This window comes from Hippoglossus stenolepis, chromosome 3 (assembly GCF_022539355.2).
Source record: "Hippoglossus stenolepis isolate QCI-W04-F060 chromosome 3, HSTE1.2, whole genome shotgun sequence".
NCBI classification, from domain to species: Eukaryota; Metazoa; Chordata; class Actinopteri; order Pleuronectiformes; family Pleuronectidae; genus Hippoglossus; species Hippoglossus stenolepis.
Genome location: NC_061485.1, coordinates 15,231,537 through 15,253,945, shown reverse-complemented (window position 1 = coordinate 15,253,945; position 22,409 = coordinate 15,231,537). Strand labels below are relative to the sequence as shown.

The window sequence follows — 22,409 nt, the reverse complement described above, 5'->3', positions numbered from 1 at the left end:
GCTGTGAAAGAAATTGAAGAGAGTGAGTAACTGCTCAGACACACACTGTGCACATTAGCCGCACATGACTGCAGCGGCACATCAGGTTTTGTGTGCTCGTCGGGGATGAAGGGCCCAGAGCAGGCCCTGCCACAAGCCCTGCTCCACCCTCCACCCTCCACCCTCCACCCTCCTCTCTCTCTCTCTCTCTCTCTCTCTCTCTCTCTCTCTCTCTCTCTCTCTCTCTCTCTCTCTCTCTCTCTCTCTCTCTCTCCTCTGCTGGCCTCAGCAGCACGGAGGCACCTGCACGCCTGCGCCAAGCTCTCCCATCCCCCCGCCCATTTCCCTCCATCATCTGTCCCTCAGCTCCCACATCCATTGTAGGGCAGGACAGCATTTGTATTTAGACTAAAAGAGAGAGAGAGAGAGAGAGAGAAGAAGAAGAAGAGAGAGAGAGAGAGAGAGAGAGAGAGTAGAGCAGAGAGAGGCGGAGGGAGCATATGACACAAAAGAGGGAGAGGGAGAGAGCGAGAGAGAGAGAGGGAGAAATAGATCACAGCGTTAGAGAGCGGGAGAGGGGAGGCTGCGGCTATCGATGGCATTAACAATGGAGCATTAGGATCCAGAGAGGTGATAGTCAGCCTGACAACGGCTGAGGGTGAAGATATTTGAGGAGGGGGGAGCTCCTCCTCAGTGAGCACAGGGGGAGGAGGAGGAGGAGGAGGAGGAGGTGGAGGAGGAGGATGGGCCTCGAACACAGACTTGCAATGGCACTGCAAAAATTGGATTAAAGCAGTAATGGTAACGTTCCTAATTTAATCTATCGCTGTGCTTCTTGTGTCTCATCCTCGTGTGTTCACATCCACGCTTGTTGACGTCCATCGGCCATCCCTCACGTCACAGTGTGTGTCTCCTGCCGCCCCAGGAAGGCACGGCACACTCCTGTCCTCCTGTTTTCATGCCATAGACAGTCTGCCGTCTCCATCCTCCTCATCACAGCCCTGCATCCCTCCCAACCTCCAGGAGCTTTAAATCATCACAGGACATCACCCGGCTTGCTTTGCTTATCATTATTATGATTATTAAAAGACAGTAGTAGATGTGAGCATCACTGCAGCTATGGATGTCTGCTCCTCTGTGTTGTTTTTGTTGTGCTGTTTTCACCATCGCCGGACACATCATCCCCTCCTAGTATCAGCCATCGCTTAGCTACCGCATCAGCATCTCACTTTCTCTGACCAGATCAGGAAATGTTTAACCAGCGGGGACTGCAGTCGCCTGTTTTTCCTCACCATTACACTGCGATTGAAACCTACTATGTTAAACACACATACACACAAACACTGCTCCACTCTACTTGATTTGTAACCGCACAGGGGGCTTGTGCTCATCTCACACCGTCAAGCAAATAAAGAACAGATGAATCCTCGCACCGTTCCTGTCCAGAGAAATTAGAGCAGCGCTACGAGACATTCGGTGTCATGCTGTCGGCCTGAGCTCATGTTTGCAGGGTGTGATTACAGTGTTTTGACGTCAGGCAGAGGGTCATTAACTGTCCCACCATCTGCCGTGCAACACATATACATAGAGCAGGGTCAACGTGGTCAGCATCTCATCATCATCATAAATGCCACTTGTTACGTGCCATAAGTGTTTGAAATCTACCGTGTTGTATGATTTTAACATCTCATAAACATCTCATGCATTTTCCAAAGAAATGTGTTTGTTGCTTGTTTGTTCTGTGCACGATGCATGTTGGCCTTTCTGTTTACTCTCTGATGCCTCCACCAAAGCACTTACTGGCATTACCACCACAAACAGAGACTTTAAACAAGAAACTTCAAATACTCTCATTTCATATTTTTCACAGTGGTTGTATTCTGAGCTGAGAAATGTGGCTACCAGTTTGTTTTAAATAAATACTTATTTTAAATATTTTAAAATACTCTCTAGGTAAAGTTAATGTAAACTAATGAATTTCAAATGTGTTCACTTGGTTACAGGAGTTTATCTGTTACAGCATCATCACATGATATTGCTTTAAAGGTTGAAGGAATTTACATACAGTCCAATCTGTGAGGATTTTAAAACAAAATACAAATATTTATAGTCACTCAAAATCTTCAAATTTTGTATTGAGTATAGTGAATTGAGTGAATATATCAGTACAGGCAAGGGTTGGCTTTGTGTAATTGTGTTACCTGTAGTAGTGGTAATAGTTGTAGTACTTTAGCAGGCAACCGGACTTGCTTGTGTCTCATCCAAGAGGTTTCTTCAGTTCTAACTGAAAAGTGGGAGGTTTCCCTGTGCAGCACAGTGGTGCACTGTTAACTCACAGAAGGTTCCACTCACAGTCCAAAGATTGGAGACTTAAAATTGTGAGTGTGAATGTTTTTTTGTCTCTGTATGTTGGTCCCTGTGTTAGACTGGCAACCTGTCCAAGGTCAGTGTCAGCTGGGATTGGCTACAGCCCCCTCCCCCATGATCCTCAGAAGGATAAGCAGATAGATAGATTTATACCTATCTTGAGAGTCAATGTGATAAACCCTCTGGCCAACTATTGGGTGGTTGGGGTCCCCAGAGTCCCCTGAGAGGTGAAACATCCTCATGAAACACAAGAAAGTCCAGTTGCCTGTTTACACATGTAAAACTTCTGAAGATACCATGACCTGGATGACTACTCTCTACTCACTCTTCATTAAAGCCCACTGCCCTCTCATCCTCTCAGCTGGACAAGAGTGAGGTGGCAACACTCGGCCTACCCTCTACCACAAGCCATGGGGGCTCAGACAGCAACATCAGTGCGGACGGAGCAGGGGTGTCAGCGTCTGGGGTCGCGGCAGGAGGAGCAGAGGGTTCAGTCGCCACCGAGCCACAGCGGACACGCGCTGCTCTGGAGCACCTGCAGCAGAAGGTCCTAAAGGTCACCGAGCAGATCCGCGTGGAGCAGGAGGCCCGTGACGACAACGTGGCAGAGTACCTGAAGTTGGCCCACAATGCTGACAAACAGCAGGCGTCCAGGATCAAACAGGTGTTTGAGAAGAAGAACCAGAAGTCGGCACAGACCATCGCACACTTGCACAAGAAACTAGAGCACTATCACAAGAAGCTAAAGGAGATAGAACAAGTAAGTGTGTGTGTGTGTGTGCTCGTTCTCTACTCTGTTTCGTAATAATTATCTCATGACTGACACAAACAAGTGTTCTATATTTGTCAGGACAGATGTGTCCGGATGTAGACTGATGGATCTCATCTCCCAGCACTCTCTTAAACCACTGCATCACCTGACCTACAGGCCCTGCTCTCCTCATCTATCTTCCTACAGTTCTCTCCCTTAAACCTAATCACCTCTCTCCCACCTATCCTCCACTTCTCTGCTTCCTCATTTCTCTTCCCTCTCTACAGAACGGACCCGCCCGGCAGCCTAAGGATGTCCTGCGGGACATGCAACAGGGACTGAAGGACGTAGGGGCCAACGTTCGTGCTGGGATCAGTGGTTTTGGAGGTGGTGTAGTAGAAGGAGTCAAAGGTGGCGTTTCTGCCCTCACTCACACAGCCGTGGTCTCCAAGCCCAGAGAGTTTGCCAGTCTTATCAGGAACAAGTTTGGCAGCGCGGATAACATCGCTCACCTCAAGGACAGTCTCGAGGACGGGGGCCATTCTGAAGACACCCCAACACCCCGGGCGCTGAGTGGAAGTGCCACCCTGGTCTCCAGCCCGAAGTACGGAAGCGACGACGAGTGCTCCAGCGCCACGTCCGGCTCGGGTGTGTGCAGTAATTCTGGTGGAGCCGGGGGAGGAGGGGGAGGAGGCCTGTTAGGACCAACAATGGGGAGTCCCAGGCTAGACGGGCACCACCACCACCATCACATGCACAGCTCCTGGGACTCTCTGCTCGAGGGCCTGCAGGAAATCAAAGCCGGTCAGGCGCACATGGAGGACACCATCGAGGACATGAAGGGCCAGCTGCAGAGCGACTACTCCTACATGACCCAGTGCCTGCAAGAGGAGAGATACAGGTAGAGATTCTCAAAACACTGGCAGAGAAACACAACACGACCTCCGGTTTAATCAGTCCTCTCAGTGTTGTTCACTTCAAGGACAAGGCCAACAATGTCCTATATTTGTGATATGGTAAATGTTTCCTAAGCAAAGACAGAAACCAGCAGTGCATCATTCAATCTCACAGGACGTCCATAGTCACTCTGCGGCTTTTAGACGAGTCACTTTGTCTGTAATGGAGGTGTGAATCCAAGAATAAGTCACAAATATATATCTAAATACAGTGGTGGAGGAAGTACACAAACATTTTAGAGTTCAAATTAACAGACTAAAGTAGTACACGTTCCACATCAACGTTTCTACTTAAGTATAAGTAAGTACTTGCTTTTTAAATATACTGTAAGTCAAAGCACTTACACAGAGTTGCCTCTTCCCTAATGCTATTGTTGACTACATCATTATATCTGAGTCTCAGGGGTGCTTCTTCTTCACCAGTGATGCTTCTGCTGCAGGAGTTGGGGTCTAATGTTACCTGCCTGCTCTGATTGGATCAATGGATGAATTCCCCTCTCATTGTTGATTAGTATTAGAAAAAAAAAAAGTACAGTGTCCCTGTAAATGCACTTTGTTACATCCAACCACTGTTTAAATATATGTTCAATCCTGAGCACTGTAGTTTTTAGCAAGTGTTTCCCAAATCTGGTGATGTAGCAGCAGGAGATATAGAATGAATTAAAAATAAACTCCTTTGGCACTCAGTAGAGCACATCAAATCTGTCCAATCAGATTTTCTTCATCAAGATCCATGAATCTGTGAAAATGTCAAATGTCCAAAAAAAGCCCTCAAGAATTCTGGATCCGCTCCCAGTTCCACACTAATATTTTATGGGTTCTTCTTTTTGGGTAATTACGGACAAACAGCAACATAAAGTTGTTTTTGGCTTCTAGGAACGAGGAATATATAGTCTCAGGCTTTGGATACACAGGAGACATATAACTTATGAGAAAGTTAACTTTTGATTTTCCCATGATCTTCTCTCTTTTTTTTTTTGCTCTATAAACTCAGGTACGAGCGACTTGAGGAGCAGCTGAATGACTTGACAGAGCTGCACCAGAATGAGATGACCAACCTCAAACAGGAGCTCGCCAGCATGGAGGAGAAAGTGGCTTACCAGTCGTACGAGAGAGCGAGAGACATCCAGGTAAAAATCAGTTTCACCTCTGACCACATCCAGCATCACTGTGTGGGGATGTTTGGGTGTGGTAGGACGTTTTATGTTGCACCTGTAACCGCACCCAAAGCTGATGACACAGAGTCCTGGAGTGGATCGTCACTGCATCAAGGTGAGGAGGTAAATGACTGTCAGCAAAAACAGGAACTTCAAGGAGACTTACCTCCCAGAGAAAATGATTTCATAGATTGACTGTACAAGCAGGTAACTATGACCCTAAACTGTATGTATAGATGGACGACTTGTCTCTGCTTCCTCCCATTATCCACCCTTTTGTTAATAGCATCAAATAACTAAAAAAAACGTAACTTTCCATCAGTGTGAAATCATCAGTGTTAAATGGCAGAAATCATCTTTGGGACTTGTGGATGCTTATAACTTGGCTTCAAATCTTAACTATTTCTTCTCTTACTATTGAATTAAATCAATTGAGTGAATTAATATAGAACTTTTCTAGTCTTACCAACCAAGTGTTTTACAGTTCAAACCACATTTACCCATTCACACACACATTCACACAGCACTCCTATAGCTGCGCTTTTTCAAAAGAAATTCCGACACAACCGTCAGGGGAAATTTTGGGGTTCAGTGTCTTGCCCAGTGGCACTTTGGAATGCAGACTGGAGAAGCCACACTGGGATCGAACCAGGTCCATTGGGGATGACCCTCTCTACCTCCTGAGCCAATCTGCTGCATCAGGACTTGAAACTCACCAAACAATCAACCGATTGTTACACTTTCTCAGCAGAAATATGAAAAAAAAAGTTGTTTTTGTAAGCTCTTGAGGAATGAAATGTCATGTTGTGTTTACTCTTTGTGCAGGAGGCCGTGGAGTCGTGCCTGACCCGCATCACCAAGCTGGAGCTGCAGCAGCAGCAGCAGCAGGTGGTCCAGCTGGAGGGAGTGGAGAACGCCAACGCCCGAGCTCTGCTGGGCAAGCTCATCAACGTCATCCTGGCGCTCATGGCCGTGCTGCTGGTCTTCGTCTCCACGCTGGCCAACTTCATCACCCCGCTGATGAAGACCCGAGCCCGGGTGGCCACCACCGTGCTGCTGACGCTGCTGCTGTTCGTCCTGTGGAAGCAGTGGGACTTTCTGGAGCCGTGGCTGCTGCCCAGCTGAGCGCCCTGCCAGAGACTCACAGAGGGGACCCGAGCATCCAGAGTCACATGCTGGTTCCAGCTCTGTCACCACCACTTAAGGACTCAGAGACTGAAATAGAATAAGAGCTGCTGCACTCGTCCCCTTTGACTTTTAAAGTGGGAGCATCTGAGGACAAAACATGGCACTTTTACAGATGAGGACAGGGTGAGGACAGTGTGTCGACAGGTGGGGACACACTGTCAAAAGACTGAGGACATCATCTCATCTCATCTCGTCCAAATCTACTGCTGTTGATGATCCGTCATCGATTGCACTGCTGTCACCAAAAACTCTTTCAAGACGTCTTTGGATCGTCTTTTCTGATTATTTATGATACATGAATTAATAAGACTATAGAGCAACTTATGATGACTGTAAAATCATGTAACCTTCATGTTGAAGCTGGTATATTTGAGAGGAACAGGTTGTTTTTCATGAATGTCATGTGCTCATGCATGTTGTCGTATGTGCACTGAAATGCATTTAGCTGGCATGAGTTAACAGTTCATATACGACTAAATGAATCTTCTATAACACACTGAACATTTTGTCGTCAGAAGACAGTGCAGATATTTTGTATTCGGTGTCACTTCCTGGTTCGTTTCACATCCTGGTCAGGTGTTTGCTTTTAGACGCATTTCTTTCTTTTTGTCTTTTTCTTGAATGAGCAGTTTTGAAAAAAAAATGACAATAACCAATGGTATCTACGGAAATTCAGCACAATAATTCAGCTAGGTAAAAACCTATGTCCATAGATGCTGTTTCATTACCACTATTGTAGAACGGCTTCTCTCCACAGTGTCAAACTAACTGGCATGCCTCATTGTATCAGAGTTTATATCCAGTTTGCAAAAAACAATTATTGCTGTTTTATTAAACACTTTAAGAAATAAATGATTTCATATATTAGGCAGATCGTGAATATATTGACTTATCATTCTTAACTGAGACTGGACCTTTTTTATTTGAATTATTTTAGGGTAAGAGGGTTGGACTTAATAATGTATATTATATAAAAGCTGTAAATAATGTTTCATCGCTAGTTAATAACATGTTCTCTGAAGACCGTTTATAAGCTTTTAATAAGAACAACATCTTGGTTGCCTGGTTGAGATTTGTAAAAGTAAAGAATTTATTTAACTTGTAATAAAGCACTTGTTTAAAACTTGAACCTTAAAGAGTGCCCTGTTAGAAAGTGGTGCTGAAATGATAGTTTTAAAGCGATCCCGCTAATTAACGAACAGAAGCAGATGAAAACAGAACCTCCTTGGAAGAGGTGATCACTGATCATGAACAGAACATGTTTCAAACATGAGAATGAATCTGCAGGAAACTGTTACATGATGTCATCATTCCTTCAGACACCGCTCTTTGAAAATTCTGAAGCTTTGCTAAACACGAAATAAGGCTCTAGTGTTTGAACTGAAAAGGGTTATAGGGTTTATGAAGACGATTTTCCATTCAAAAAAATAATCATGTGTTATTTCTTTTCTCAAAATGTACATAGTCTGAATTTTAAGACAATAACAGACCAACACGTGATTAATAAAATCTTCATAACAATACTAAATGGGAACAAGACGTCAGTTCAGTTCAGAGAAATAATCCTCAGATGATTTGCTTTTAATACCCACCATCACCAGCAGCTTCTTTGTCTGGACCAGATTCTATTTATTCTAGGTTTTCAAATCTTTAAGAAAGCATTAGAGAAGCATAGTTTATAGGAGAACTCAGATCAGATGTGGATCCGTCTACTAATCCTGTGGATTATTTCAGATGTACTTTATCTGTCTCGGTTTTAGTGCTCAACATGTGAAAAGATGACACATTTTTCCTGACTCTACGGACATGGATCATGAATGTAACCTAGTGCAGACACTTGGATGATTGAATGAGGCTACATACAAAATGCTGCTTTAATGGTTTAAACGTCATCTTAAATGTTTTAGAGAAACCTTTCACTCTAAAATGAACACATGACAAAAGGATTCAAATTTGTTTTGTCTTTTTTAATAATTACTGTCAGGCAAAACCCATATGACCATTACATTTATGACAGGTATTCTTACAGTACAAGACAGAACTCAAGGGGATCAGAGCCAGTGGCATGGCCTCACCTGACCGCTAAAAAGTAAGACATTCATCGTCATTAGATTGTTCCAACTTTTACATAGAGTTCACAAACGTCATTTGCATTTGACTCGTATCAAACACAACAGGTTTTTCTTGATTACCTAGCAAATTCTAAAGACCTTGATAGAAACAGCAGAGTAGAAAAAAAACATTGTATAACAAGCAGAAGATTTCCTGATTTGATCTTAATTTCCTATCAAGATGCAAGATGTACAATATATTGCTTTCAGGTGCTCAACTCAAAAAGAGGATACCCCCCCAAACCTCCCAGAAACACATTCTTCAGTATCAGCCCGCGCCCTCCACTCATTTTCCAGGTCCTGCCGTTAAAACACAGGCGCAGTGTCTCCGACCTGGGCTCAGACTCGTCTAACCGTCAAACCACAGGGGGGAGCTGCCGTTTGTAAAGAAGTTACAGGAGCTAAAAGATGAACAATCACAAAGATAGGACCAACAGTGATAGCCCCTCCTCAAAAGTGCAGCTTTCCATCGCTCATCTTCAATCAAGTGTCTGAAGCTCATACATTTTGTTTTCCGTGGAAGCGAGACACAGAATGACTACGAAACAAACTAAAACAAAAGAAAACCGATTCCTGTTTCACTGAGAGCGCGCACCGAGGCCTCGGGCCCCAGACACAGTGTCCAGTCACAGCAGTACGATTGAGGAGAGGACACGGTGAAATACAAACGACATGATGAGTATTAAAAGATTTTCCTAACTGACATTTCACATTAATTAAAAAAGCTGAACATGAGGCAGCACAGAGTCTGGACTTTAGTTTCCCTCTATTCAAGTGGCACTATGCAGATGTATCCCATCATTTTTAGTGCATCAAGATCAAATGTTCAGTTGTAATTAAAATGCACGTTTTTGACATTATAGTGAGAAAATGCTCTAAACCCCAGATAGTGTGTTGCCTCTGGATGTAAAATGCTGTCTCAGGAGAGCGCCTGGTTGTTCCCAGACTCAACAGACGTGAGCCTGATTGTTTTTAAAAACACGGACACACAACTCGGTGTTCAGCAGGACAGAGTCGGACCTGCTCCCACAGTCTTCAGGCCATAAACCAATATGCTGGTCCCACAGTTGGAGAAACCCGTCGCTGCATTTATGAAAAGGTTTTTGATTTATTTTTTAGGGATAAAAACAGTGTCCAAATCTTTACAGGGACATTTCATATTTTATCATATGTACCATTATTCCTCCTGTGGATTATGCTGCTAACATTTTCACCTCGGCTCATGATTGTGTTCGTCCTACTGCCCTCATTGCTATCTTTTTTTAGTAAGTCGTTTTAAGGTGATTGTTAAATGACAACTGGGAAAGTAGGGACGAGTAGGACGACATTTTCATAAATGCAGCCCTAAGTTGCCACGTGCAGGTCGACATCACAGCGAGAGGTACCTAGGCAGACCTCTGGGTATAGAAGAGAATATAGGCCTGAGTGTTGCACACTTCCTCCACACTGCAAACCTTCATCTCAGAGTCATTGCAGTGGACCCAAAAACCTGAGGAGGAAAACACAAAACGGGTTTCAACTTCAACAGAACACCGGCACATCCGACACTGATGTGACACAGGTCTTTTCTTCATTCCTCACCTCCTTCTGTGTTGTAGCAGTATGCGGTGTAGTGCCCTGAGCCGAAGCCTTTACCATGATGCATGACTACAGCAGACAGATCGTAGGTGTAACCTCCTCTGTGGACGGAGTGACCTGAGCCGGTGCAGCAGTATGGTTTGATGTTCAGAACCTGGTCGAAGGCCACATGGACGCCGATTTTCTCCCTATGGTTCCGCCCTGACCATCTGCCGTACAACAGGGACGAGTTAGCATCACATGGATTCATAAAGCCTCACGAAAAAAATAAAAGTTCCTCTAATAACTAGAGCCCAAACTGATAGAAATTGGCTATTACAGACATCTGTATAAACATTAAGTTCTATACATATACTATATTCATTTTATTTATAATAAAGTTTATGGTTAAACTGTAGAATATCAAATCTCAAGTACATTTCTTTGTCGTAAAGGTTGATAATGACATCTTAACAATCGGCCGATTTCAGTATCAGAGATTTGTTACCCCCCCTAATATCTGTGTCAGCCTCTACACCAAAAAATCCTTATCAGTCTGGCTCCAATAATAACCTACTCTGCTAGATACAAAAATAATTAACAACACTGAGTTTCTCAAATTGTTTCAAATAATGAAGCTATTTAATTATAAGAAAACCGCAGGTAGAAAAACTTGCCTGAAGCGTTTGAGGTGCAGCCGTAGAACCTGAGGTAAGCGGTAGATCAGAAGCTGCTTACGTGCCTCTGACAGAACTATGGGTTTGCGGGATGATTTCCTTCTTCTTTCTGGAAAACCACGAAACAACAAGGTGATGAATTAATCCAAAGAAGACTTCAAAAGCACATCATTTATGAGAGGCTGTGTTTTCGTATCGAGGTGTCACACCCTCACGATTTATCAGGCTTTGCAAACAAGTAAAGAGACATGTTTCACAAAGGCTCCCAGCTTTGTTTTCAACTCACTGCCTCTTCTGAGGCTTTCAACAAGTGATTATCCTCAGCTGCTGCTGGATGAAGACATGGGAGGAAGAGGAAGAGGAAGATGTTTTGTGCAGTAAAAGGTTAATTTGCTCAGGTATGCAACATTTTGACAAATCCCATTATTAAGAAAGCTGTTCTCAGACATGATTTAAAACAGAAACTGCATGAAGCCCAATCAGTTTGAATAATCAAAATCTGTCTTTTTGCCCCTGTTCATTGGGTTGTTTGTTTGTCAGCAGGATTCAGCAAAAACAATCAAATGGAACAAGAGAGAACCCATTCAATTTTGGGAGGGATCTGGACAAAGAGGCAGGGCGAACTGTCAACTACTTCAGATTCTTTTACTTCTAGCTGTAGGTAAAAATGCCAACAGAAGTAACAACCTGTTTCCAGAACCTGCTGCTTTTTGTGTTGCAGTGTGTGAAACATTGTACTGACTGTTGCAGTGGTTGCAGGCGTAGATGCTGCCTTCAAGAGCCTCCATCTCTGTAAACTTGGACAGCATCTCAGTGAGGGTGCAGCTGCGCTGGTAAGCTGTCGAGCCTGAGCCTTTGTCTACGCTGTGATATCGCTCTGGAAATTCCAAAGACAGATCCCAGAATGGCTCAACTGTGTTGGACTTGTGCTTACAGGACAGACACGTCACCTGAAACACAAAAAGACACAGTAAGAAGCCAAGAAATCAGATCAGGAAGTTTGTTGATGATTCAATGGATCGGAAATATTGTTCAGAAATCAGAGTGCAGTTTATTATAGTTGTTATGGTGGATAAATAAAATCATCATTGTTTGTCGAAGTGTCTGGCATGTTGGCAGTCTCACCTGGCTGAGAAGCTGCCCATGAAAGATGGTGTTCAGGACCTTTAGCACTTGCTTGGACAGTTTCCTCTTGTTGATGGGAATAACTATCCTACGTTTGGACCCCTCTGTGTCCAGCTCCTGCTGCACCTTGTCCAGCAGCTCACACAGGAACTCCTGGGCGTCCTGCTGGTCATACCCCCGGAAAGCTGGGATGAGGTTCCACACGGAGTGCAGCATGGCGAAGGGAGATACCAGAGACCACCGGCCTGACCACATGACCCTGAAAAGTGTATGCAACTCATGGCACAGAGACATCTGCTGGCGGGTGGAGCACCGAGGCTCTTTGGGCTGGACCAACTCTGCGGCCCGCGGGGAAGGTGGAGCGCTTTCTTTATCGCCCACAGGCAAATTCAAACTGTCTGCCTTCCCCATGCGTCCAAGGGGGCATCCTGGCGGCTCTGTGTTCACACTGCTGACCACACCTCCTCCTGTGACCCCCTTCACCCCCTGGGAGTTATTGGTCTTTGCCAGCAGCTCCTCAGTCTCACACAGGTCCAAAGTAAGAAAACACTCCCTGAATTTCTGCAGGTGGCTCAGCACTTGCAATATTGAGTTCATATAGCACGTGTTCCCCAAGTTGCGCAGACCAGTGACTCCTGGGGCAGGTCTCCGACGGGTTACCGCATGTGTGGAGTAGTATCTCCTCAGTTTGGCAGCTCTGCCATTCTGAGGAGCCTTGCGGGACAGGGTTAGAATGGAAGGCTTCTTTGGGGGAGGAGGTAGCCGTTCTGGAGGGTCGCGGAATTTGCGTGGAATGAGTGTGATCATTGAACGTGGCGCCTGAGTAAGAAGCCTGGCACTCTTTCTGGGAGGTACATTGCCAAGCTCTTCCATGAGTCTCCTTTTGACCTCTTTCTTTTGTCTCCTAGCTTCTTCCAGTTTCTCCTCGCGTTGATTCTGCAGCTCCTGATTTTTGCTGATCCACATCCGGAACATCTTTCCAAGCAGTGCTTTCCTCCTGTGACGCAGGGCCAGCTGCATGGCAGGCTGTGGCCCACCTTCCCTAACCCAGGTGGTGCACTCACCGCCAGTCGAGGAACGGAGCGAGCGTCTACCTGGGCTCCGGACAGTAGAGAGTGCCCCTCTGAGGAGCTTGAGGTCTCCTTCTGCGTTATCATTGAGTACATAGTCTCCACAGGCAAAGCAGAAGACATCCAGCTCACGTACCTCCATGGCCAGTGGGTGTTGTGACTCCTGAAAGTGTTTGAGCGAGTGCTCCTCCATGAAGCGTCCACAGGCCACGTGGGAGCACTTGAGGCAGGCCCACACTGAATCTGTGGTGCTGCAGTCCACACAGTGCCATTTCTGTGGATTGAGGATGGAGTGATCCTGGCTCAGACGAAGGCGTCCCACGTGCTTACAACGATCCATCTCTCCAGATACACATGTGGCCTCAGTGATAGGACACACGTCCTGAAGCCAAGCAGCCACTCATTCTGTGATAAGAGTTACAAGGAAAAAAACAGAAAGAAAGTTCAAGACCTGCGGTTATTAAGGTGTTCTGTACATTGTTATCAGTCTGAACTGCAATGTACATTTTACAGCATCGGAGCAACACAGTTCCCCTGCCACACAGCCAGGCCATTGGGGTTGTGGAGTGGACCGGAACGAATCACAATCGAATATTAACTCACAATATGTGATCGTCAGCTTGTGTCTGAAGAGCGACAGAGACAATCAGAGACACACACAAGCGTACACAGTCTGCAGACAGGAGAGAGGTTCCTCCCGCAGATTATCACACGGTGTTGTGTTATTTTTAACTTCGTTGTTGCAGAAGAAGCAACGGGGCGTTTATCCAGGGACACAAAAATAATCGCAAGGTTAATAGAAAGATCACCTCTAAAATTCTAGAGGGAACGATGACATTGAAAATTAAAAAAGACAAACTTACTGTAAATGTAGCTTGCTTGATCAGGTTTCTGTAGAAAACTCAACAGCATTATTCTGCTTCATCACCCATGACCACAGTCACCACCAGCCACGACGGGAAAGTTCTGCAAAATCAGGACAAAATCAAATAAATTAAGCAAAGTTGTATCACAACTATTTTCTATTTTACAAACAGTTTTTTAATCAAATTGGGAGACAAGTAATGATTTTTCATTTCTCCATTTGAAGGATACCTAACATTATGAAGTTTTTGAAAACATACTTTAAATAAAGGCATTAACTAATATGAACTTCTCCTAAAATTCTAATATTCACCAACATAATAATGTCAACAGTTATTAATACAATTCAAGACCCTGAAAACTGAACATGGCTGCAAAACATCTTAACAAGATGAAGTGTCACGGTTTGTGATTTGGCTACTCGAGAAAAGCATTTAAAAAAAAACTTGATGAATGTGAAACTTTGAGTCCTTGGTTTCATACAAGGCTTTTCTTCCATTATGTGTCTACGTGTTTTAATAGCTACTCCTCCTCAGCGAGTTTGAGGTGGGTGGCACATCATTGGTATTGTGGACCGAGCTTTACAAATCTACATCCTCTACTTACTACTTGACAGGATAAATAGTAGTAAAACATAAGCAAATGTTAAAGTAGAAATTAAACAAACTGTGGTTGCTGTGGTGCACTGGTTATTAAGAAAATGATTCATACATAAACTGGTTATAATAAAGTTATGTTCGTTGATAACATGTTCCTCTCACAACAATCTGATACTAACCCGATTAAGACAACAGTCTGAATGAAACACTGCCAGGTAAACAGATTACCGTTGCCGGAATAAGGTCAGACTCGGAATAAGCAACAATCAAATTAAAACACTTGGACTGTGGAGTATTCTGATCTTAGTGACATCCTAGATATATATTGGACATTTGTTATATTGCCATTGACGATAATTACACTGCGATCATGGTTGATGTGATAATGACACTATGCTCTGTAATATGTAAATAGGAATATGAATGAAATCTTCTATTAGGGAGTCATGAAAACATCATGTCTACTGTGACAATTCTCAATCTTCCAGGTCACGGTATCTAGAGGAGATGAACATGCGCACGGAGGTAACTGGATTTCCTTGTTGTGTCTCAGCCAAGAGGCTTAATCAGCTCTAACTGACTGGTGGGAGGTTTCCACTCTAAAGACCTAAGAAAAGAAAACCAGAGGTGAAATCTCACACTGGTCATTTGGATCTGAAGAAGCCTCTTGACTGAGACACAAGTCCAGTTGAATATGTACACATGCATAACTCCTACAGATCATGTAAACATCCGAATCAAAACATCCAGAATAAGATTATTGTTTTGCATAGTAACCGAATCACAATGTAGTGCTGTGGTGCTGCTGATTTGCACTTAGTTGGATGTTCATATAGACGCAGAGACATTGACATGAAGGAGAATGGCTGCCTGTCCATTTAACTGATGTGGTTAATTCATGTAATTGTCTCCCTCGCCAGAACCAGCGCTGTGCTGCACACTTCCTTCCTCCTGTTTATTGTTTTCTCCTTTGTGTGAATCATCCACGACTTTCAAAACTAACATCATGACGAAAAAAACACACAGTTCACTTGTAAGTCGACGCAACTGGTTAGTCACGCATCTGAATCTCGTCACGCTGTGTGTTGCTGCTGCTGCCGCTGCGTGTTAACGGTGCATTAACGCGTGTTAACATGTTGTTCACTGTTCTAACCTCCTCGCGGAGTGTTTGAACGCCTGCTGTGTGTCTGGGGCTGCCTGGCTCGTATCGCCATGCTAAGCTACTCTCCCAGCACCATGTTACCGCAGAACAAAGAGCAGACACGGAGCCACTCTCCACGAACACCCGACAACTTTGTTGGTCTGCGGCTCAGCAGCAGCAGATAACTTAGCTACCGCCGCTAGCCGCTAGCTCCAGCGGCTCGGGCACAGGGTCCGCGTTACCGAGCCTCCTGCCGCTAGTCACCGAATACCGCACTTTGTTAAAACACACACACACGGTTCTCCGGGATCCGAGCAGACAATATTTATGTTGTAAGCTAGTGGCTAACGGTAGCGGCGCGGCTAACGCCTTCGCTGAGGACAATCGAAGTTAACCTGGTTGTCGGTCGCTAACGTTGACTACCGATGCGCGGCTTAGCTCGCTAGCTGGCTGCGCCGTTAATCGTTCTCAAACTCCCCGGTGACATTCACCGCAGAAAGCCGGGTAGCGGAGTGTAACGTCACGTCGCCACCGGGCCTCCGTGTGCGGCGCGGGTACATTTCTAACATCTGATAATGAAATATAGGGGAAAAAACAGCTGGATAACGTTACCATCGCTAACATCCATCCGGTTCACTCGGGGCGAGCTGCTTGTTGTCCTCCGCTCAGATTGAACAACCCAACTCCCGATCCGAGTCCAGACCCGGCCGCTCTCATTGGACCGGGACTGAGCGGCAGCCGGCCTCTCATTGGCGGAGCGGCTGAACAACAGGCAGCAGGATGGACCGTCCGACCCACCGTCCACCCACCGCGGCCACATGGAGCAGTATCCGAGGCCGGACCCCGAAACCCCGGGCAGAGAGGACAGCTGCCCCCGAGCCTCTGACCCCGGTGTCCCCGAAAGCCCCCGCGTTAGAGAGAGTCAGCTGCTTGGTGCTAATCTAGTTAATGCATCTGTGGATTTTGAGCTTTTAACAGCAGAGCATTGATTGTCTGTGGTGTCCATGCTGTCTTATGGAAGGGACACGTTCGAGGCCTCCATTACTGCAAATACTGTGATCCAGTGAACACAGAGGGACATTTGTGCAAAGTATTAATCCAACCGGAGGCGGCTGAGAGGAGAAATCTTCAATGGATCTCACTCTTCCCTCAGTTTATTGTGTTATATAAGTGACCGACAATCGTGACAATGTTAGCAAATTGAAATACATTTGTTGATCTGTGGATTAAAAAAACAATTGAAGCACTAAAGTGATTTATAAATCTGTTAGAAGTAAGTTAAGAAAATACAACAAACTAAATAAACAACAATAAGGATATAGTAACAGACACACAAAAAATCAGCTAACCTGGGACAACAAAACCCCCTCTGATAAAAACAAATAAGAAAGAGGACAAAGAAAGAAGAGGGGGAGAGATGAAAAGGAAGTTGTTGTTTTTTGTTTTGTCATTATGCCTCTCTTTCCTCCCCCTTTTGACTATTCATTTTAAGTCTCTTTAAGCTCAACACCTGCGCGCACACTCACACATACACATGAGTTTTACACTGAAACCTAAAGCATTTACTCTCCTTCTGTCTCATCTCCCATTGTTGTAAGATCTGTCTCGTCGTGGCTCACCTGTTGTGTCGCATTTCACCAAATAAAGAGAACAAACACTCAGAGTTGTTACTCAGCACTAATGGACATCAACTCTTGGAGGCCTATATGTGTTTGTGCCTGTTGTTTTATTTATTTATATATCTCACTTTCAAATAAAGCTTTCTTACAGTGAACATTTTGTCCTGCCTAAGTATTCAGATTCTTTCCTGAATATCCATTATGCAGAATAATGGTCCCTTTCAAATTTTACATGTTATATTTGTGAATAGTTATTTCTATTGCGTGTCTTTTATAGACCTTGTAAATCCCATGACCCTTTTGCGCAGGTATTTTCACAAATTTTATCCTTTTACCTGATTTTCTCTTCTGGACTTCATGGGTGTGTACACAAAGTTATTCATTTATCTTATTAATGTCATTTCATTTCAGAATTCACATTTTGACATGTCACTATAGGAAAAGCAGAAATTTAAATAACAAAATGAATGATGGCTATATTGATAAATTGACTAAAGTATCATTCTTGTGTAATTCAATAGCTGCTCTTGGCTAAAAGTCTTATTTAGTCATGTGTAAATATCAGAGCCATTGTTACTGTGCCCAGTAACATTTTGTGTCATTGTTCGACTAAAATGTAGACCAAACTGATATTTTTAGCTTACCTATGTTTTTTATTGCTCCAACTTAAAATCTCTGCCATGAAAAAGTCCACTGAACGTCGCAGAGCATCAGTGATCATGTGTCTCTGCACAGATACTGACACAGGCCCCTTGTATGTATTTCAATGTTTTCCCTGTTTAAAACTCTTATTATTTGACATAAGTCTTAGCTACTACCTGCTACAGGAAATCAAATGAGATAGACCAAACAAAAATAATCATTTGTCATTTCACTTTTTACTAAAAATACACCTTAAGTAACAGCTATTGAAAAGCACATTAACTCTTAACGCCGCCACTAGGACATTTGAGTGGTGCGTGTTCCAGGATGACAACATCAACACGTACACGGACGCGGTCATCTGCTACATCAGCAAATGCATCGATGACGTCGTACCCAGGATTACTGTACGGACATTCCCAAACCAGAAGCCCTGGATTAATGGTGACGTCCATGCAAAACTCAAAGCAAGGACTGATGCCTACATCTCAGGTGATCTGGAGGAGTACAGGAAGTCCAGGTACGCGCTCCGGAGTGCTATTAGCAGTGCCAAGAGACTCTACAGGGGCAAAGTGGAGTCCCACTACAAGGGCTCCAACACAAGGAACATGTGGGCTGGACTCAAAACCATCTCTGACTACAAAGCAAAGACCAGCAGTGCTGATGTAGTGTCTGCATCTCTCCCAGAGGATCTGAACACATTTTATGCTCGCTTTGAGAGCAACTCCCCGGCTGTGGAGATACAAGAGGCCCAGGAGGACCGCTGCCCCCCTGTAATATCCAGGGCAGACGTGTGGAGATCTCTTAACTGGATTAACACACGCAAGGCACCTGGCCCTGATGGCATCCCTGGCAGAGCTCTCAAGGTGTGTGCAGATCAGCTGGCAGATGTGTTCACAGACATTTTCAACCTGTCACTGCTCCAGTCTGTAGTCCCCGCATGTTTCAAGGAGACCATCATTGTCCCTGTTCCCAAGAAAACTAAAATCCTCTGCCTGAACGACTACCGCCCAGTAGCACTCACCTCCACCATCATGAAGTGTTTTGAGCGGTTAGTCAAACCCTTCATCACCTCCTCCCTCCCTGACTCACTGGACCCTCTTCAGTTTGCCTACAGGCCAAATAGGTCGACTGCAGATGCCATCTCCCTCACCCTTCACACTGCCCTCTCCCACCTGGACCAGAGGGACACATATATGAGAATGCTGTTCATTGATTACAGTTCAGCATTCAATACCATCATGCCCCTGAAGCTCATCACCAAGCTCAGAGACCTTGGGCTCAACATCGCCCTCCGTGAGTGGATCCTGAACGTCCTGACGGGCAGACGACAGGCGGTGCGGATAGGCAGCACCACATCCTCCACCTTGACTCTAAACACCGGTGCACCCCAGGGCTGCGTGCTCAGTCCTCTCCTGTACTCCCTGTTCACGCATGACTGCGTGGCCACCCACAGCTCCAACACCATCGTTAAGTTTGCTGATGACATCATTAGGCCTGATCACCGCGACGATGAGAAGGCCTACAGAGAGGAGGTAAGAGCCCTGACATCTTGGTGCCAGGACAACAACCTCCATCTCAACATCGGCAAAACGAAGGAGCTGATCGTGGACTACAGGAAGAGACATGGAGTAGAACACACCCCCTCTCCATCAACGGGTGGGGTCCACATCAGTGATGACCTGACCTGGACCCACCACAGACTCCATCAGGAAGACGGCCAGACACATGTTTCTTCTTCCTCCGCGCAGGCTGCGGAGGCTCAACATGGATGCCAGGATTCTCTGCAATTTCTACAGGTACCACAGAGAGTATCCTGACTGGCTGCATCACCACACCTGGCATGGCAGCTGCACCGCCCTGAACTGTAAGGCTTACAGAGGTAGAAGTCTGCCCAACACATCACCAGGACAGAGCTACCATCCATGGGAGGACCCTCTACACCCAGCGTGTGTAGGAAGAAGGCCAACAGGATTATCACAGACCCCTATCACCCCAGCCATAAACTGTTTTGCTCTGCTGCCGCCTGGCCGACGGCACGCCTGCAGCATCCGGCCCGCACCACCAGGCTCAGAGACAGTTTCATCCCCTAGGTCATAAGACTTTTTAAACTCCTCCAATCTGCAATAACTCCACCAAACCAGCACCTTAGCATATTTGCACTTATTGCACATAATTGCACTATTGTTTTTTTCTTAGGTGTATCTATATATATATATATTTAGATATATATATATTTTATTTTCTATTTAAATTTTTGATATTCTATTTCTATATTATTTGCCTCAATATTTTTGCTTGTAATATTCGAGCATTGCTATAAGAGAGCCTGTAGACCCACGTATTTCATTGCCAGCGCATCGCTTAATGTAATTGTTGTGCATTTGACAATAAACTTGAATCTTGAATCCACTTGGATCGACCTTGTATTGCAGTACCTCAAGGAACGGGTTCACCAACTCAGTAGATGGCGGTAATCAGTCCAAAATACTCTGCTTAATCTATGACAATACCATGACACAAAGAAGTTTTTTTACAGTTATCTTCTGGGATCACATGATCAAAGTCCTTTCCCAACATATTTTAAGGTCCTCCAACTTTGGAAATGTATATAACATAATCATAGAATTTTCAGAGAATACCTCAAGTTCGGCCTGTATCATTGATCAGAAGGTCAAAACACTTGATGACGCTTAAGGTGTACAACTGAAGTTATGTCCCCAACATCCGCTGGTGGCCCCTAACACCTGCTAACATCTAATGTTTTGTTTGTGGTAATTTGGTAGAAGACCTTCAGACGTACAAGCATATTTCACATCTTATCCTATATATTAAATCATATAAACTCTTGTTGCTTACATAAGTGAGATATAAAAAATATGTTGCAGTTGTAATATTTCCATCTTCCTGCAGAAATTTAACTCCAAATTGAATTAGTTGAGATCTCAAATTTCTTCAAAATTAAGACAAACACAATCAAGTAACACTGTATCGATTTACGGTGATAGTCAGCAGCAACTGTCTTATTTTCTGAAAATATCTGACAGTTAGATGCTTACTATCGCCATTTGATCACCAGCCATAATGAGGTGTCACCACTGCCTTATACAGCTTGTTGGGAGCTAAGTTCAGGTGAAGGTGCTGATGGCTGATGGAATTAAAGGAGAAATTCCAACTTGCACCTGTGAAACAGTGAATTTTCAGCTTGTAAAACAGCAAAACTTTAGTCTCAGTGGGAATAAATCCTGAGAAAATAAATTATTTGATTTTGAATCTTTTAATAACTGTTTTAAATATGGGAGGGAACCTGGAGTACCTGGAGAAAAGCTACAACAAGAGAGCAAATAATTCCATTTCATACATTTTATTCATTATAAATGGGGATGCTAGAGCACCTGGAGAAAACCCATCACAAAAACTTTAGATCAAGTAAAAGGTAATTATAATCAAGAATATTGATAATAAAAGAAATGCTTCGCTCCTTTCATTTCGTAGAACAGGTGATTAGAGAGAGAAAAGAAAATCAAAACCTCATCAGTCAAACAATGAAGGTTAGGTTAGGCTTAGGTTGTACCAGTACAGTAATGTCACAGCATGATAAATAACTTTAGGTGCATCTACTGTGTTGGTGCACCGTTACTGTTCAGAAAATATTTAAATTTGAAAGTGAAGCTATCGGAAAATAACATCATCCACCTTTTATCTCCGGAAGAAGGAAGAGAACCTTGCTCTGAAAGAGGAGAAGAAGCCAGGCTTTTTGCACAGGCGTCTTTTCAAAGAGGAGTAAATTGATATCTCAGTTCTGACTTTAAAAGAAAGGAAACCATTACATCTCTTGACAAGGCCACTTACACAACCTCTTGAAAATGACCTCTTCAAAGATTGTTTTGGGGCTTAAAGTTGAGTCACTGTCTTTGACCTCGGCCCATATTCTTCCAGCAGATGATGACTTGTGTCTGTTGGTGTCAACATCAGTCCTGGTCACCTTTGCCTTATTATAGATTTGTGATATGAGCTGGTCCAAGAGAACGCTGACATACATTTTATATCTGTTTGCTGCCAGCATCTTTGCAATCTCCTCCCTGGAGTTCCTGTCTGATGATGTTGAGTTCTCCTGATCTTTGCTGACCTCTGATGATGATGACTGCTTCGATCTTTTCTCCTCAATGCTGCTGACCACTGCTGGTGTTGACTGCTTCGATGTTTTCTCCTCAATGCTGTTGGACTCTGATGACGATGACTGCTCAGATCTTTCTTCCTCCGCTGCTGACCTCTGATGATGATGACTGTCGATCTTTCCCTCAATGCTGCTGAACACTGCTGGTGTTGGATCACTGATCTTATTCCCACTGCTGACGCCTGATGATGAAGTCTGCTTCGATCTTTTCCCCCTCACTGCTGCTGAACACCGCTGGTGTTGACTTCTTCTGTCTTTTTCTTCCGCTGCTTACTCTGATGATGATGACTGCTTCGATCTTTTCCCCTCACTGCTGCTGACCTCTGATGATGAAGTCTGCTTTGATCCTTTCTCCTCAATGCTGTTGACCTCTAATGATGATGACTGCTTGTTTGTTTCCAGTGAGTCGATGGCCATAAAAGCCTCTGA

At 44.4% G+C, this 22,409-nt stretch overlaps 2 protein-coding genes across 2 annotated transcripts; one reads left to right on the top strand and one right to left on the bottom strand.

The window, feature by feature from the left end:
- The first annotated feature begins 417 nt into the window (after nucleotides 1-417).
- Nucleotides 418-7,527, top strand: tmcc2 (transmembrane and coiled-coil domain family 2). Its single transcript, XM_035151434.2, has 5 exons — nucleotides 418-780; nucleotides 2,708-3,106; nucleotides 3,385-3,998; nucleotides 5,048-5,183; nucleotides 6,036-7,527. Exons 1-5 carry the CDS (start codon nucleotides 778-780, stop codon nucleotides 6,333-6,335), a joined length of 1,452 nt encoding a protein of 483 aa, XP_035007325.2. The 5' UTR covers nucleotides 418-777; the 3' UTR covers nucleotides 6,336-7,527.
- An 817-nt stretch (nucleotides 7,528-8,344) lies between these two features.
- On the bottom strand, nucleotides 8,345-16,426 carry usp49 (ubiquitin specific peptidase 49). The gene is made up of 7 exons (XM_035151420.2): nucleotides 16,155-16,426; nucleotides 13,802-13,904; nucleotides 11,869-13,343; nucleotides 11,486-11,693; nucleotides 10,744-10,852; nucleotides 10,091-10,296; nucleotides 8,345-9,998 (listed from the first exon to the last, which is right to left on the bottom strand). The coding sequence occupies exons 3-7, from the start codon at nucleotides 13,276-13,278 to the stop codon at nucleotides 9,895-9,897; spliced, it is 2,037 nt and encodes a 678-aa protein (XP_035007311.1). The 5' UTR covers nucleotides 13,279-13,343; nucleotides 13,802-13,904; nucleotides 16,155-16,426; the 3' UTR covers nucleotides 8,345-9,894.
- Between the last annotated feature and the right edge of the window lie 5,983 nt (nucleotides 16,427-22,409).

Bases quoted from the DNA above. Each gene is read 5' to 3' on its own strand.
- tmcc2 (XM_035151434.2), top strand. The intron at 3,107-3,384 runs GTAAGTGTGTGT...CCCTCTCTACAG, and splicing joins AGCTAAAGGAGATAGAACAA to AACGGACCCGCCCGGCAGCC. The intron at 3,999-5,047 runs GTAGAGATTCTC...CTATAAACTCAG, and splicing joins CTGCAAGAGGAGAGATACAG to GTACGAGCGACTTGAGGAGC.
- usp49 (XM_035151420.2), bottom strand. From the start codon at position 13,278: ATGGATCGTTGTAAGCACGTGGGACGCCTTCGTCTGAGCCAGGATCAC. The intron at 11,694-11,868 runs GTGAGACTGCCA...TTTGTGTTTCAG, and splicing joins ATGGGCAGCTTCTCAGCCAG to GTGACGTGTCTGTCCTGTAA. The intron at 9,999-10,090 runs GTGAGGAATGAA...TTTCCTCCTCAG, and splicing joins CTGCTACAACACAGAAGGAG to GTTTTTGGGTCCACTGCAAT.